This window comes from Eupeodes corollae, chromosome 1, assembly GCF_945859685.1.
Source record: "Eupeodes corollae chromosome 1, idEupCoro1.1, whole genome shotgun sequence".
NCBI classification, from domain to species: Eukaryota; Metazoa; Arthropoda; class Insecta; order Diptera; family Syrphidae; genus Eupeodes; species Eupeodes corollae.
The window spans coordinates 268,708,436-268,725,984 of NC_079147.1; the positions used below are offsets into that span (position 1 = coordinate 268,708,436).

General features: G+C 31.6%; 3 protein-coding genes across 5 annotated transcripts in view; 2 read left to right on the forward strand and 1 right to left on the reverse strand.

Annotated features, from left to right (window-relative positions):
• The first annotated feature begins 406 nt into the window (after nt 1-406).
• LOC129943425 (homologous-pairing protein 2 homolog) overlaps nt 407-17,549 on the forward strand; it is a 38,618-nt gene continuing 21,475 nt past the window's right edge. Inside the window, exon 1 of the mRNA XM_056052862.1 lies at nt 407-541. The gene's annotated coding sequence lies outside the window, so the exon portion shown is untranslated. The remainder of the gene's footprint in view (nt 542-17,549) is intronic.
• On the forward strand, nt 718-1,442 carry LOC129943426 (transmembrane protein 14 homolog). The gene is made up of 2 exons (XM_056052863.1): nt 718-948; nt 1,013-1,442. The coding sequence occupies exons 1-2, from the start codon at nt 867-869 to the stop codon at nt 1,273-1,275; spliced, it is 345 nt and encodes a 114-aa protein (XP_055908838.1). The 5' UTR covers nt 718-866; the 3' UTR covers nt 1,276-1,442.
• The window catches only part of LOC129943424 (A disintegrin and metalloproteinase with thrombospondin motifs like), a 171,364-nt gene continuing 168,904 nt past the window's right edge, over nt 15,090-17,549 (reverse strand). For all 3 annotated transcript variants that reach the window (XM_056052860.1, XM_056052859.1, XM_056052861.1), the window contains one exon: nt 15,090-16,368. Coding sequence is in view for 1 of the 3 variants with exons in the window: in XM_056052861.1 (XP_055908836.1) it covers nt 16,362-16,368 (7 nt within the window). In the remaining 2 variants the exon portion in view is untranslated. The remainder of the gene's footprint in view (nt 16,369-17,549) is intronic.

Sequence of the window (17,549 nt, forward strand, 5' to 3'; positions counted from 1 at the left end):
AGAGCATTGCCACTGAATCTAATGTATTGTTTAAATCCGATTCCATTTTTGTTATTTTATTATTTTTCTTAACACTAAACTAAATACTAAACAAAGTACACCGAGCGAGCAACGAAAGTAGAAATAAAAGATATCTGTCAAAAGAATGCACAGACTTAAAAATCCAAAAAGTCTCTGTGTCATAACGCGCGCATCATTGAATGACACTTCAAAACAAAATAGCCAATTAATGCGCATTAAATACATTCTCTGTGTAATATCAGACTTGGTGAAATAGTATTCGCTTAAAATTTTTATAATTCGAAGATTCCTTGTTTATTTTGGCAAACTAAAAAAGAAAAACAAAAATTAAATGTAAACAGGGTCTTACCAAATTTCCCAGAAATGTCCAATATTTTGACTTCCACAATATTTGAGTTTACTACTTTTTTCACCGTTGATTCAAATATACTCGATAAAGTTTGGTTTCTGTGTTTGATTCATTTATTTGTATTTAATTCTTTGGCGAACGCTTAAATTATGTTAAACTAATTCTAAGAAGGTAAGCGAACTTAAGACAATAAGTTATTCTTAATATTGTATTCTAAATCATTTGGAAACTGCGTTGGAAAATGTTTGTAAACAAAATTAACCGGTCACATTGTTCCTGCGTTTACACAAAACATGAAAAATTCCCTTTGACGAAATGTCATAAGCAAAAATGTCCCTTTGTAGATATTTTTCTACTTCGATAAGATCCAATCAGACGACAGGCACCTCAAATTTGTCCTTTCTAAAAAACAGAAAAGATAATAAAATAAAAAGAAAAAACATAAAATTAAGTTTATTAAATACAATTTATTATTTACATTTATATTTTTTTAAAAATGGCAAACGGAAATGATGTAATTGGATATCTTTTTGCGGCCACAGTTGCTGCTGGTGGAATAATGGGTTATGTCAAAGCAGGTATTTTATTTTCCTCTCGTCATCGTGATTCTTGAAATTTCACTTTGAAAAACAAATCCTTTAGGGTCTTTGCCTTCACTTGGAGCCGGAATCGCCTTCGGTGCTATCCTTGGTCTCGGCGCTCAGATGAACTCTCAGAACCCACCCAAGCCATTGCTGCAATTGGGAACTTCAATTGTTTTAGCCGGTGTCATGGGTTCCAGATGGAGTCGGTCAGGCAAAATGATGCCAGCCGGAATGATTTGCATACTTTCATGTGCCACCATTGTTCGTAATCTTGTTGTTTACCACAAGCATTTACCACTGCTGGGAGGACGGCAGGCATAAGTTAATAGTTTTAATTAGTTGGAGCTTCCGCATAGCAATAGTGCTTAAAGCAGCAGCACGAATGAAAAGACAAGAAGCAGTTTTTTTTTATATTTTTCAATTGGTGATAGGTATCTATGCGCTGTTACATAAGTAAAGTTATAAATAAAAACTTTAATCAAAAGATATTTTATTTTGAATGATGGATTATTGACCTTTTTCAAATCTGGAGTATTTAGGTATATGCTTGCTTTTCTAGTTATACCTCTGCATATTATTGACTTTTGTGAGCCGAGGAAAATATCGTGTCCATGATTTTATTGTTTTTATACATAAAATGAAGCTCTTACTCAATCTGTCAATTGCTAGCAAAATTGAAATTAAGCTCTTGAATTTTATGCTTGATTTCATATTATAACAACACGAAATTAGAAAAAAGCCTGGATCTTAGAAGAGGATGTTACAAACTAGCTACAGTGGCTCCCAGGACTAATCGGACAAATGGGGAATTGTTTGGAGAATGTGAAGCATTTAAACATATTTATGAGATTTAAACACATTTTTCAGGACTATTTTTTGACGTTCCTCTTAAAGGACCATCTGAAGGTCATCAACGATTCTAAATTTCTTTTAAACAACTCGACGTCCCAGTTCAATAATTACATGCTCGATCGCATTAAAGTCAGGTAACTTTTTCTAGAAAGATAGACAGGAAGAATGAATTCAAGTACAACAAAAAGATACAAAAAGCAAAGGATGTATATGTAGATACTTTTTGTTTGGTGCTGCCAAATTATTTTGATGTGTGAGCGTTCTAGTTATTTGCGTATTCAATAAAAACAGCAATAAGAAAAAGAAAAATAGAACAAACAAATTCAAATGCACTAGAAGAATTAAAAGCTCTGTAAGAATTCTCTTTTTGTAAGCCATTGCGCATTGGAGAAATTTGTAAAGTTTATCCCAGCCTTTTGCTCCATTAAGGTTTTGGATTACTTCTTCAGCTTCAAATTGGTTCGTCCCAAAAATGTCCCGAAGAATTTCTTGGACAAAATCCTAAAAAGTGTCCGATATTCTCTCTCTCATGGGTGTTGCAGAGTTGGCACTCGATAGGCAGGTCTGGTCCTGTAAGGTATGTAGTTCAGAGAAAGTATCTCACCTCTGGCTCGTAAAATTGAAGAAATCATATCCGTTGAGTTCTTGTCGTCGAATTAGTTTGATTCTCCAAGATTAAACTCCAACTTACTATAGAAGTCCCTATACTACGATGCTTTGGCCTGGTTGATGAAATTTCGCTGATATTTCTCATCCAATTTCGCAACAAGTGAGTAAAGACTTCCTTTAAAACCCGTTAGATTATCCAAATCAAATTCGATCGATTCACCCGTCAAATTTGTACAAAATTAAATTAAGCAAACCTGTTTCGATATGAAGCAAATAATTAGGAGTTGTTGATGAGAGAGCAAAGACTCGCTTCAAAAAGAAACGCAATCATTTTTCCACATCCTCATATTCTTTGTAGGCCCACACTTGAGAGGAGTAAAGCATAATGGATTTTGCCACAGCTTGAAAAAGTGTTTATATTTTGCTGAGTGGTGTATGGATTTATTTGCAATGCAGTTTTTACAGACAGCCTCGCCTCCTGAAGTTTTAACTTGATATGTTTTTTCATACAAAGGTTACTCGTTATGGTTACACCGAGGTATTTAACTTCCTTAACAACTTGAACTTCCTGATCCTAGTACTTCCATTTTTCATAACTAGCTTATCTTCCGTGTCCTTTTTTGAAGATAATTATGTTAGATTTGCTAAGGTTGACTGATAAATTCCATGTGAAGGAGTATTTTCCAAGTTTGACGATCATTTGTTGGAGTTGGTCTGGGGATTCCGATAGAAGTACGATATCATCAGCATACAATAAGCCCGGAACATTTTCTCCCGCAAAGTTCACCCCTCTTCCCGTGTGCTCCACTAAATACTCAATAAATAGAGTGAATAATAGAGTACTCAACGCACATCCTTGTTTTAGGTATATTGAAGAACTGAAATCTTCGAAAAGGCATTCTCCATATTGAATGATGAGCTCCTAAAATACTAATAATTTTGGAAGATATGCCGATATTGATACTGAATACAGTGGCGGTTCCTCGTCTTCAGTTCTGGGTTGGCTACTTTGATCAAAGCTAAATGTAATAAAAACAAACAATTTTATTTATTTTTTAAGTTATTCTTTGTCATTAAAAACTTATTTATATAAAAAATCAAATCGTCTTCAAAAATTTTTCAAGAACTTGCTCATAAAAGCTTTCAATTTTTCTTAACTCTGACAATATTTGTTTCTATTGAAATAAGAGCTAAGTTGCTCAATCTTTCCTGGCCTTGTGAGCTTCTAAGATACATCTTTATTCTTTTCAACGCAGAAAAAATACGTTCGACTGAAGCGGTTGTAGCTGGAATGGTATAGATAAATTTTGAAAGTGAATAAACTTGTTCAAAGCTTCCAGAAATATTTTTGGACTCCAACCAGAAAAGAACGTCATATGGATTCAAAGTTTTCGCTGTTGTTGATGTATTTTCCGGCAGTTGACTGAATTCAAATATTTCTGGGTAGAATTCAATCAGTGTTGTTATCAAATCATCAGGAAAATATTGATTTTGGCGATACTCTAATATTTTTTTGCCGTTCATCAGATTGTGTACCTCTGAGTACCTTTCCAACCGCTTTGATTAAATCATTCTGAATCGCCATTGATGTTCCTTTAAAAACTGTAGCAGTTTCAAAGTTTTGAACTATGATAGGGTCGTTACGTTTCAACAGGTTGAGAGTTTCAACATAGTTTCCTCGATTCAAAGAGAGGAAAAAAGTAGACAAGGCCAAAAGAACAGAGCAATTTTGTTTTCACACTCTACTAACCACGGATAAAGTGAATATTGAGTTGTATTAAAACTTCGTATACACTCTCTTTTAGAGTCTTTATACGTTGTTTTTAAACTCCCCAATTTAGGACAAGGACGCCAATTTTAATTATTAATAGTCTTTCCGTAAATGTTCTTCAGCTGTAGCAAAATCCATTTTTCTTCTTAAGATTTAGAAATATAAAAATAAAAACATGAGAAATGTCCTTGCAAATAGGCAAGAGTCCAAGACATTCTTTTTTGATGTTCTTTTGTTCTTTGTGTGAGAAAAAGGACTCTCTTAAGCATATTTGTATCTAAGCGTGGACATTGTGGCTTTTAAATAGCGAGAGAATTTTAAGAATACATTCAGTAACTCAGAGATTACATCCTAGCTTCTACATAGGTAAAAAAAACAAATGTTTTTTCTTTACAATACATAGTAAAATACAGTTGATTTAATGTTAAATAGCCTTAAATTGGTGGTTTTCTGTGTTCCCGCTTAGGCTTCACTTTGTAATAGTCCAGTCAACGACGAGCCAAAAAATAGTGTTCTCGTAAATGTCACAGGTATAACATACCAAAAGTCAAGGGCAGCGAGCTAAGTACAGGAGGGGGGTTTGATATACCTCTTTTAATATTTTTGTGAATATTTGCACATCGAGCTGATGTCCCGCATCTCCCTTATAAATGATTCTAGTTAAAATATAAAAATATCCTTTTTATAGGCAATTTAGTTTAAGTTAACTTGCTTTTAACTTTTCCACTCATATGATTCGTTTAACAAGCATTTACAACAAGTTAAAAAGGGCGACATTTACCCCCCTCTTAGGTCCAGTTTCCGGCCCCTGAGCTGGGGAGTTTAGGAATGTTATGCATACCTGGAGGTAACGCTTAGCATATACAAAAATAACCAAGAGAGCATTATATCTTGCAAGCAAAATTATTTCGTTGACTGGACTATCTATGCCAAATAATCTATGAAACCCAGCAAGATCAAATGATATTTTCTTATTTTAGAGCAGTAATGTACCTACAATGTAAAAGAATGCATAATCCCAAAGAAAAATACAGCCGTACGCTACTAACACATACCCCACCCGCCCATACACATCATTTTGGATAGATTATATGTATGAAAATCGCACAGCTGTAGCTATGTATCTATGTAATGTTATCAAAAGTAAAAAGAATCATCGAAATAAAATTTGAATTATGTTTTAAGACACGTAGGTTTTATCTATACCTATAAAGCTTATTTATTTTAAGAAAAAAAGTTTTTGATAATAAATTTAAAAGGAAAGTTCAAATTCGCCTATAAAGTACTGCCACATGAAATTGCCACGCTAATAAAATAACGTACTATCAAAAAAAATGAAAAAAATAAAATTAAACAGATTCATTGACCACTTTTTTGCCTTTAAAATGCTTGTAAATATTGAGAAATGTACCAAAAATGTTAATACGTATAATTTAATTTATGACAGTTAAAAGTTTTTTTTTTAATTAAATCCGCCACTGAAAAGAAAACTACAATTAAGTTTCAAGATAAATTCATTCAAACAGAACATTTATTAACTCTAGAAAGATAATCTACGTCTGCGGGACGTATGGCGCGGGGAAAAATTGTTATATGTTTTGAATTATAAGCCGTATTACATCGGTTTTTTTTATTTGCTCAGGACTAAGTCAGAGCTTGCATTGTGCATCCTAAAATTCACGCTGAAGATGCATTAGGGCCAGTAATGACTATGTTATACGTCTGGGAGACGTATGATTATCTTTTATGAAACTTTTGTGCACTGAACAAAAGTATATGGGGAAAAAACTTTTTTTCTCAAAAATTACTTAAACTATTTTTTATAGTTAGCTTACCCCTCAATGAACTAATTTACTAAATATTAAGACTCAAAGTCAACTCAAAGGTTTCTTTAAAAAATAAAGAATTTTGTTCGTTCTGTTTTTAAAGGTGGTTCAGATTTTTTATAAATTTTGCTCAAGTTTTACTTCTTTTGTACTTAATTATTGATTCATTTTACTTAAAATAACCCAAATAAAATGAATTAAAATACGAAATAATGAAGAAAAATCAATTGTCATCTTTAAACGCGCTTAATAAGTGCCATACGTCTCTAAGACGTATGATTATCTTTCACGCACTAAAAAATATGATTATCTTTCTAGGGTTAACTGAAAATTAGGTTTAGGATAAACGACCAAGCAGTAAGCAGTTAGCACACACCATCATTTTTTTTTCTCGGGTTTTCTACCCAAATAGAGAAAACCATATCCCACAGCTACAGTCCCAATGCATTTTTTTCTCATGTTTTTCTCCACAGGTTTAGGCTTGCCAGATTTTTATAAGCCTATATCACATTAAAAAAAAAGGATATATCATGCAATTTGGACTCTGGCAACCTAGCAGCATGCCTAGTTTTTATGATTTTCGCACTGAGACTGTCTCGCTACAAACACATATTTTCTTCTCGCATTTTTCTACTTGTTGCGTTGGCGCATATTAGTAGCGCCAACTTTTGTGAATATTTTTTCGGTCTGTTCTTAAAGATAGAATGAGATAGCATGTCGGCACATCGGGAATAATAGTATAGTTTTGAATGTCATTTGATGGCGACAAATTTTATCGCCAACTCTAGACTGAAATTAAAAGCATTAAAAAGTAACTTTGTATGGGATTAATATAGCACGTACGGGTTGCAGTAAATGGCTCTATTTATATAGGTTTTGCTGGTTTTATAATGATTTAAGCACATTGGGAAGTTATGTTTTTTGTTTTATGCATTCAATCTTTATAGAAATAATTTGTTTGTCTATTTAAGCTGAAATTTTAGGGTTGGCGCAGCCAACCTAGCCAACTGAGAGGAATCGCCACTGACTGAATATCATACTCGCAAATATCTTTATAGACGCGTTTAGAAACTATATCCCTCGATAATTCTCTGGAACAGATTTATCTCCTTTTTTAAATAATGGGAAAATTACCGAAGACAGAAAACTAGGAGGAATAACTTCAAACTCGAAGATTTCATTATAACAGCAAAGAAGTTATGCTATTAAATTGCGGGATGCATACTTGAAAAATTCAACTGGTATTCGGTCTGTTCCAGCTGTCTTGTGTAGTTTCGCTCTGTCTTTCGCTGCAATCAATTCTTCTTCCTAAAAGGTTGAATCCAAAAAAATATCTTTGACATATGGCGCAGCATATGTGGCCTTGCATACCATATTGAGCAACGAAGAAAAATGATTCTTTAAATCAGACGCCTTAAGACTGCATCCTATAGTAAGCTTAGCCCCACTTACTAATTTCATTTCTTTCCAAAATTCTGCAGACGATCTTGCCATTGACAGTTTGGTGACTACGCTTGTACATATTATAGTCTAGCTTTTTTTGTAACCACAAGGTTTTATATTTTTTGTTTGACTCTACGTACCATAGTTTAAAGTTCTCATTATTAGATTAGCGAAAAAAGGTTAGGAACGAAAACGATAGATTTCGAGCCGTTTCACACTCCTTATCAAACCAGATTTGCTTGTTTTTTCGGGTTTTAAGCTTGCTTTTTATAACAGATAGTAATTCTTCCATGGATGGACTTGGACATACTTCCTTCAGCAAATGTAGTTCTCTATAGTCCTTCCTTATATGTGAACAAAATCTTATTTATAATATTGTCTTATGTCTAATGGTTAACTTACAATACAAATTAATGTAGTTGCATTTTATTTTCATTAACAAACTTAAGCTAGGAATCCTTTTTAACTTCCCATAGGAAGTTATTGTAATGGGTCCGATTTGTCAAATTGAAAATTTTGACATTTCTCGACGTTTCAAGGTCCCTAGAGTTGAAATAAAAGATTTTTAGAAAGATGTCTGTGCGTGCGTGTGTACGTACGTTCGTACGTCCGTACGTTCGCGACGTTTTTTTCGTCGTCCATAGCTCAAGAACCAGAAGAGATATCAACTTCAAATAAATTTTGTTATACAGATAATAAGACAGAAAGATGCAGAAAGGGCTCTCAAGAAAATTGCGTGGGTGGTTTTTTTACCATAGCAGTTTGAAAAAAAGGTGAAAATTTTGGTTAACCCCAAATATCTTACGAACCAAAAACGCTAGAGACTTGAATTAAATTTTATATAATATATTGTAACATGATACCAAACAAGTATATTTCTTGAAAAAAATCAATATAACGGTTTTTTTTTTTAAAATCAATAAAACTGAAAAAAAAAATTTGTCACCTCCAAAATTTTACGACTGAAATATGATTTCATCTATAAACCAATTTTGTGCAACGAAGAATAATGTTTTTGACATCTGATAAAATTTTGAGAAAAATCGAATTGACAGTTTTTTTATAAAAAATAAAAATCTAAAAAAAAATATTACTCAAAGTTCGTAAAAATTGAATATCGATTCAAATATCTTTTCAAAAACTTGAAATTTAGGCTTTAAACTTATTTTAACTTATAAGAAATATTGTTTTTAACATTTTCAAAAATCTTGAGAAAAATCGAATTGACAGTTTTTTTACAAAAAATAAAAACCTAAAAAAAAAATGTATAAAAGTTGGTAAAAATTGATTTTCGACTCGAATATCTTTTCAAAACTTTGAGATATTGGCTTTAATTTACTTTAATCTTTCAAAAAATGTTATTGTCAACATACAATTAAAGTTTGAAAAAAATCGAATTGACAGTTTTTGTACAAAAAATTAAAAATCTAAAAAAAAATTAACAAAAGTTGGTAAAAATTGATTTTTGACTCAAATATCTTTTCAAAACTTTGAGATAATAGCTTCAAACTAATTTTTACTTATAAGAAATATTGTGTTCAACATTTGGGCAAATTTTGAGAAAGATGGAATTGACAGTTTTCTTACAAAAAATAAAAACCTAAAAAAAAATTAACAAAAGTTGGTAAAAATTGATTTTCGAATCAAATATCTTTTCAAAAATTTGAAATATTGGCTTTAAACTACTTTTATCTTTCAAAAAATATTGTTGTCAACATTCAGTAAAATTTTGAAAAAAATTGAATTGACAGTTTTCTTATAAAAAATGAAAACCTAAAAAAAAATGTATAAAAGTTGGTAAAAATTGATTTTCGACTCAAATATCTTTTCAAAAATTTTAAACATTAGCTTCAAAGTAATTTTATCTCATAAGAAATATTGTTTTCAACATTTGGTAAAATTTTTCAAAAATTTAATTGACCGTTTTTTTTACAAAAAATAAAACTCTAAGAAAAAACAATACTAAAACTTCGTAAAAATTTACTTTCGACTCAAATAGCTTTTCAAAACTTAAAAATATTGGCTTGAAACTTATTTTATTTCACAGAAAATATTGTTTTCGACGAAAAATCCAACAGTCCGTTTTTTCATAAAAAATAAAATCTACAAAAAATAGTACGCAAATTTGGTAAAAATTGATACGAGTTTATATGGACAAACTTTTAAGCAAGACAAATCGACAGACGGGATGGGAAGTTATCAGTGTGGGTCGCATCCCAGCCTCTTTTTTCGTTTTTAAATCTTGAAATTATATAATGGACTATAAAAAATGTTTGCTTTTTCTCGTACTGATTTACTGTCCTGGCTACGAAAAATAACCAATTTTCTAATTTTCAAAGACGTTTGCTTTCATTTTGAAAGCCATTTCGACGTGGATCAGTAAAATTCTTAAAATGTAAGGAATAGCCTTCCGTAATACAAGGTTAATAATAACATTGTCATTTGAAGTGAAAAATACCGTTACAGAGCTACTGCAGTGTAGGTGTTGCTACTTGCTATTTGCCTTTAATGTCTAAGGAAGAAAACATCTGCTTTTGTTTTAAAAGGTTTGAAATTTGGCTTACTCTATATATCACATTTGGGTTTTGTTTAATGTTTCATTGTGAGTGAAAGATCCATATGAAGTTAGAAATGTTGGTATTAATTTGGCAGTAAGAAGGTCTCTTCGTTAGTCGAGTAAAAGAAATCCAGATTTGTCTTGAAGATTGGTTTCAGTGTTGTACGAAAAGCGCCTAGGACAATACTCTAAGTTTACCGAACTGAGTTTTTGGGTATTTCCCGAAAATTGGAGACCGTAATCGATTTTTGGAGAAATGATTGCATGTAGAACGTTTAAAGTGGAGTTGGGATGAACAGTACTCTTTTTGTTACAAAAGTATTTTATTATATTTAAATATGATATGAGATCTATTTTTAATCGATCGATTAGCGAAAACTAGAGATACGTTTTTTTTAGTGGTTAGGCCAAACATTTTTAATGAACGGACGCTATTTAGCGTGTAGTTACCAAGATCTAATGAAAAGTTTTTATAGCTGGTATTGCGGCAGAGATTAAGTTAGTGGCTTTTTTCCGTTGAGATTTTAGCACCGGTTGTCTCAGCATGTTCTATTATTTTGTCAAAAATTCTTATTAGAACTTTTTGTGTCAACTTAATGTTTTCAACTTTTCTAATAATTTGTAATTTTTTCGATATTAATTTATTGGGCACTGACTGCCTCAAAAGATGAACAGTATTACCAATAATGGAGGTCATTAAATTATCAAGTGTCTAAATTGTGGAATACTCTTTATTGACCTTGGTACGGAATTTGGGATGTTTTATGAAGTGATTGATAATTCTTATAATTTTCGAACCAAGCTGCAATTTATTCAATTGATATAGTATATGGTGTGTACCAATTTGTTCGAAAGCTCTTTCAAAGTCCAGGCAAATATTAAAACCGTGAGTTGATAATGTGTTGACAACGGTAGTAAAACAATAAATTGGGTGGCGCAACAGTTCGTTTGAGAACTAGGGCCTAGTGACTGACAACTCTCAACCATTCCTGTGTGCGAATACTGTTGTCAGCGATGGAAGGGACCTACAGTTTTAAGCCGAATCCGAACGGCAAATTTGAGAAAGAATTTTCATGACAAGAATTACTCTTGGAGAATTTGTCAATTCCTCCCTGCATTGGCAGGGATCGAACCTAAAACCTCTCGCATGACAGTCCAACGCACTAACCATCATGCGGTAGTAGTGTGGTATAAAATCCTAAATTGCTTAAAAATGTAAGTTTTTTTATTCACAAAAATTTATATATTTTCATATATAGGCATTTCCACAGAATCTTTCATTTTCAACAATTGAAATTTTTTTTTTTTATTTTGAGGCACATCTATAAACAAACATTTTCTTGGTTGTTTATCATCTAAATAACAAGAAAATACTTGCGTGATTCATTTTGAAACATCGTTAATAAATATCTTCCGTTCTGTGTAGCGCAGTGGAGATGTGTGCATTCAATGAAAAACCCTCATTTCTTAAAAAAATTTGATTTTGTACTGTCGTACAAACTTTGAAATTTAAAAATTTCGATCAACGGTTTTTTTTTACTATTGATTATTCGTAAAATTATCATTCACAATCATTTATTTTTCTGTAAGATCTTATCGATAGGTGTGCCGCTAAAAAAATCACATATTCTATACCGATCACGTTTTCAATTTTAAACTTTAAAATGACATTATTTATTTTTAAATAGAGGCACATGATCCAATTAAATTATAATTGATTTATTGATTGATAGAGAATAATTTAAGTCTATAAAATACTATCAGAATCGATCGTTGAGAAAGTTATATAGAGAAAAAGATCAGATTTTAATATTTGTAAAAACGGAGGTACTCTAATTTAATTGCTTTGTACTATTTTTTAAATGGTAGCACACCTTTCTTTCGAGGTTTTTCTATCAGTGTATATTATAAATAATTATAAATTAATGATGTTAAGTTGGGTCAAAGGTCGTTGAAATGTTTTTTGTTTATAAAATTTAATAAATTCGCATCTGGAACGCTTGAAATTTGCAATATTTAAGCCTATTTTTTATTAATTTTAATTAAAATTTTTAATCCAATCAAGTCAAAAGTAGGTTATATAATTGAAATAAGTCATGATACGAAAATCTATCCACTTAGAAAGTGCCAATTTCATTTCTAAGGCTTAATATACTGTGGTAACATGAAAGTTAAAAATACTGTGGAAATGCCCATATATTACAGGGTTTTCCATTTTGCGGTTTCAATTTATTTTAAAGGTTAGATGTGAAACATATACATCATTTGAATGACCACCACGAATTGTTGCATCGATTATTTTGAGGTAATTTTCGACCACTTTTTGACACATATTGGGGGGCATCTCAGCCAAAACTTGACAAATGTTGGTTTTTAAGTGCTCAAGAGTTAAATGTTTATCTGCATCAATACGGTCTTTTCCGTAGCCCCACAAATATAAGTCCAACGGCGTAAAATCGGTGTAATAAAATGAGAAAACAATGAGAAATTACGCGGCCAGGAAATGTCTTGCAATAAAGCCATATTCGGTCGAGTTGTGTGGCATGTGGCACCGTCTTGTTGAAACCACATATTCTCCAAGTCGAATTCTTCAATAGCAGTAAAAAAAAGTCAGTTATCATATGACCATAACGCTCCGAATTCACGGTGACACCCCTCCGGACCAAAGAGCTCACCAAAAAGTGGCTTTTTGTGAATACAATGGCTCTCTTCAATTACTTGAGGATTCTCAGAACCCCAAATGCGACAATTTTGTTTATTAACATACCCACTGAGAAAGAAATGTGCTTCGTCGCTGAAGAAAACTTTGTTCAAAAAATCGTCGTCCACCACCTGTTGGTCAGGCACCCATTCGAAGTATCTACGACGTTGTTATAATGGTCAGCTGGCTTTAGTTGTTGTGTGAGCTCTACTTTATATGGATGTAGGTGTAGATTCAAATTCAAAACACGCCGTTTTGTGCGGTAAGACAGTCCTGATTCCTAGGAACGACGAAGAATTGACACATTCGGGTCTTAGGCAACTATTTCACTATCAGCATCGATATTTTCAGAAGTACGAGAAAAACGATGGTGCACAGGCCTTAAAATATCTGTAACCAATCCAGTCTTTTTAAATTTCTTCAAAATTTTGCCAATTGCTTGTGTAGTTGAGCAATCATGTAAACCATAATCTTTCCTTAAAGCACGATAAATTAGTATAATAGGAACAAATAAGAAATCAAAAATACGTATTACAGTGAGATTGAGTTTTGGCGGCCGGCGCGGTGGTTGGCGTGCGTAGGAGCGAGCGACGGTCATAGAGAAAGCAAATTTCATACCCAAAGTGATATGGAGGTTGTGCTTAACCCAGGAATGATCCGTCGATAGACCCGGGTCCCCAAGTAACTTTACTAGCCAAAACCAATCTCACCCCTATATTTATACATATATGTAAGTGTTATCTACATTCATATATGTACATATATATATTTTTTCGTGGGTTTTCGTTAACATTTACGCCAATCAGACGGGATAGGAAAAAAAGAATTCGGTTCCTGGCGAATCGATTCTAGGATTCGCTTATATATATATATAGATATCTAGCTGTTCAACATATAACAAAGAAAAATTTAGTAACGTTACATCAGAAAAAACAATTATTCAAATTTATAACGACTTTAGTTTGCAACTCCTTTTATCAGTATATGTACATATATGTGTCTAGACTCTAGAGTGCGTAGTAATTTTTTTTTGTCGAGTAAGCGTTACGGGTAGAGTTCGTCGGGGCAGCGTAGGTTCCACATACCCCTCCCTGTCGAAGTAGAGGCAACATTTTGGGTCCCCTTAGCTACCTATAGAGAGCTCCCGGTAGGTAGGATAAAAGAGGAATTTATACAGCCGCTTCATAAAAGTAAGACGGCGTAGATTTTCGGGGAGAACAAGGGAACTTAAGTCTCCTCCATACGGGGAGGAGACCTAGGTTCACTAGGTACATATATATTTTTAAGGAGAAATTTTGTGTTTTCCTTTGGCTTTTTTTTAAACTTAAGTTATTTCAAATTTACAATTTTTCTAATTTTCTATTTTCAAATTTTCAAATTTCGATATCATTATAATTATTTGTTATAAGTCTGTTTAAACAAAATGTAAGTCACGTTACCGTGTAGACGATTTGTTGCGTTTTTTTTATCAACTTTTGGCGTTCACTACTTAGTTATAATGAAGTGCTGATTACAATTTTCAGAGGAGGTGTAGTAGGGCTGGATAATGCTCTTCAGTGAACCGGGTCCTACAACGTACACTTCAGCTTCACAGACTGGAGAGGGGAGTTCGAAAGTACGGGCCAGTCGAACTCCAGGTTGGGTGGGTACGGCCATGCTGCAACAACAGCCGCAGCGTCCCCGAGGTGTGTCAGGTCCGGCGTGAATGTCGTGTCATCGGGTGGTAGTGTGTCAGGTCAAGCGTGAATGTCGTGTTGTCTGTTGTTAGTGTGTCTGGTGATGGTGTGTCGGTTGTAGTGGGTCGATAGTCCGTGTGTTTGGTGTTCTTTACGTGTAGTGCTAGTTTAAAAGTCGTGCTATGGTTGTAGTGTGCAAGTCGGTAAAAATCTTTTTGTTCTTTTAGAGTTATGTGTTAATGTAATGTTTTGGCATCTTTAAAGTTTTTTTTGTAATGGCATGAAATTTTAGTTTTGGAAAGAGGTGAGGTCCGTCTACGAAGGTAAGATATCCCCCATCCGCCGAGCTTAGCCGAGCATCGCGAGCATGCCATCGCCTTCGTAGTGGACATTCTATCCCAACTCCCATACCCCTTATCCCATCTTAGTTCTGGCCTGCCCTTATGGGCTGGTCATTGAATCCTCCGCGCTCCTATCCTAATCCTATCCTAATTCCATTCCTTATTAACCTACCTATTGACTCTCATTTCAGCTCTCACAAATTTATAAGATCTTAATGTGAAACTGAAAATTGGTTCAACAACTTAGTTTGACATATGTTAAATTCCTGCCATATTCTTTGAAACCGCTAAATAGATAACTCATTTATTTTTTTATGATTTGATTAACACTCTCCAAATAATATTGAAATAAAACCCAATTTTAAATTAATGTTTATAAAAATAAAGTGTATTTACGATTGAGCACATTATACAAATACAAATACAAATTTGTTGTTGTTGCTTTTATAATCTTTTTCTCTTTTTTGTTCGCAATTTATTTTAAACTAAAATGGACGGCAGTTTTGTATGAGAGAATTTTTGAGTGTGCAAAATTTTGCATTATGAAATCTTAATAAAGAATTTACTTTTATTCTTCTGTACATTTTAAAAATATGTATGCATAAACATACATATACCTATGTATATATTTCTTTATAATCGTCAAATGCAAATGACGTCCTTTTGTTTAAACAAATAGAACAGCTTATAACTAATTAAAATTTTTCAGTTTTTGTTTCTATATACCACTTATAAATAATCTATTTTTTTCTTTTTAATTTATATATAAATCTATTTTCTAAGTCTTAATTTATAAACAAAAAAAAATTAAACTAAATTAAATTGTGGGTTTTCTATTAACTTAAGTTAGAGAATAATTTTTACAAATAATGTTCAGTTTAAATATATTTTGTGATTTTGAATTTTTTAAATTTGAATTTAGTGTTTTTAATTCTATTTTCTTGTGAATGTTCCAAACTTAATACTGTGAACATTTTACTTTCGGAATTAAATTGTTTTGTGTGTTTTTTTGAATTTAGTTAAGCCTGAAAGATTATAACTTAGAATTTATTGAAAAAATAAAACAAGAAAATCATTTACAAGTAAAAAACTATTATTTAGGATTAAATAAAATTAATGCTATCACATATACAATTTTTCTTTCTTTCTATACAGCAAAATGTTTTTTTTTTGTTCTTCGTTGTTTATATTTTATACAAATATTTTATTTTTTTTATTTTACTTAGCGATCAAATTTGTATTAGGCAAATATTTGTCGCGTTTTTTTTTGTTTTTTTCTTGCAGTCAAAATTAACTATTTTAGTGTGATTGAATTGATGTCAATGAAATGAAAAAAAAAAGAAAAGTTCAGTATTTTTGTCATTTTCTTAAAACAAAACCCTACGATGAAAAGTATAATTACAAAAATTAAAATAAACAAAATAACTAAAAATAAAATAGTTACATTATACATTAAAATAATAAATTCTAGCTATCAATGTTATTTTATCTGTGATAAGTTGTTTTTGTTAAAATGGCAATTGTGTTGCTTTCACTTTGTTGAAGTCCTTTTGCTTTTTCTAAGGGGTCCAGAAACTGCAAAACAGAGATGGAGAGCAGATAGTCCCGAGCCCAAAGAGTACCAAAACTTGTTAACCACTGAAACGAAGTTTTGAAAAAAAAAAAACAAAAGAAAAAGAGAAAATAATAAAAACAATCATTAGAAATTTATTTAATAAAGTTTTTCTTTGGTTTTATTTATATGAAAATTAATAATGGAGTGGGGTGTATAAATAGTTTTATTATTTTTCTAAAATATAAATTTAAATTATTACATAAATTCTATATGTTTCATGCATTTATCTTATTCCAGGGAATGATGCATTTACGTGCGAACGTTTTTGTTTTTAATTTGTTTGTAAATATATTTTTTGATTTGTTATTAATTTTTGCGAATAATGTTTTTTTTTATTTTGTTTGATATTGTGTGTTGTTTGTTTGTGATCTGGTATGTTTAGGTTTGTATTTTGTGTGTATTTCTGTGTTTTGGGTTTTTTGTTTTTTGAATGTTTTTCTTAGTTTTTTGGAATTTATATGTTCAAAGTGTAAAGTGAAAGAATGTAAGAACACAAGAAAATGGAGACATGTTGTATAAAAAAAATAATAAATTTAGAAAGCAAAGCCAAACAAAAGTAATAATTATGAATTAGGTATTTATGACGATTTTTTGTATGAAAATAGTAAAGTAGTTAGAAAGAAGGCAAACAAGCATGCTTTGCTTATGGTTTATAGACTACAGATGAATGAGATTGAAAGCATTTCCTGCCTAAGCACAAATATTTTTTACTTTTCAGAGAGTTTCAGAAAGAAGAAGAATGAGGAAAGGAAGATAAGAGTTTTTTGAAATAAATCCTTTTCGTATCTTCTATCGTGTTTAAGAATCAACCTAAGGGACTATACTAAAAAGTGAATTTTATTCAATATGAAGGACTATAGGTTATTAGCTGCTTTCTATTAATATGGAAATACGTAGCAATTTACACAGAAATGAAGTTTAAAACTTTTAATAGCTTTAGTTTTAAACATAAGTAAATTTAAACTACAAGATTTACAAACTATAGAATCCTGATTACTAATATGGAGAAAACTTTTAATTGTAGACTTGCGTGTTGAAGGTTATTATTTATTAAAGAAAATAATATTGAAAATCTACTATCAAATAAGAAATATCATTTTAAAAGGTAATCCTATCTCATTATTTCATTACATTCTTGAAAAATAACATGAATAAAGTCAAAAGTGGGCAAAACTAAGTTTTTTTTTCTATGTCAAAAATCTAA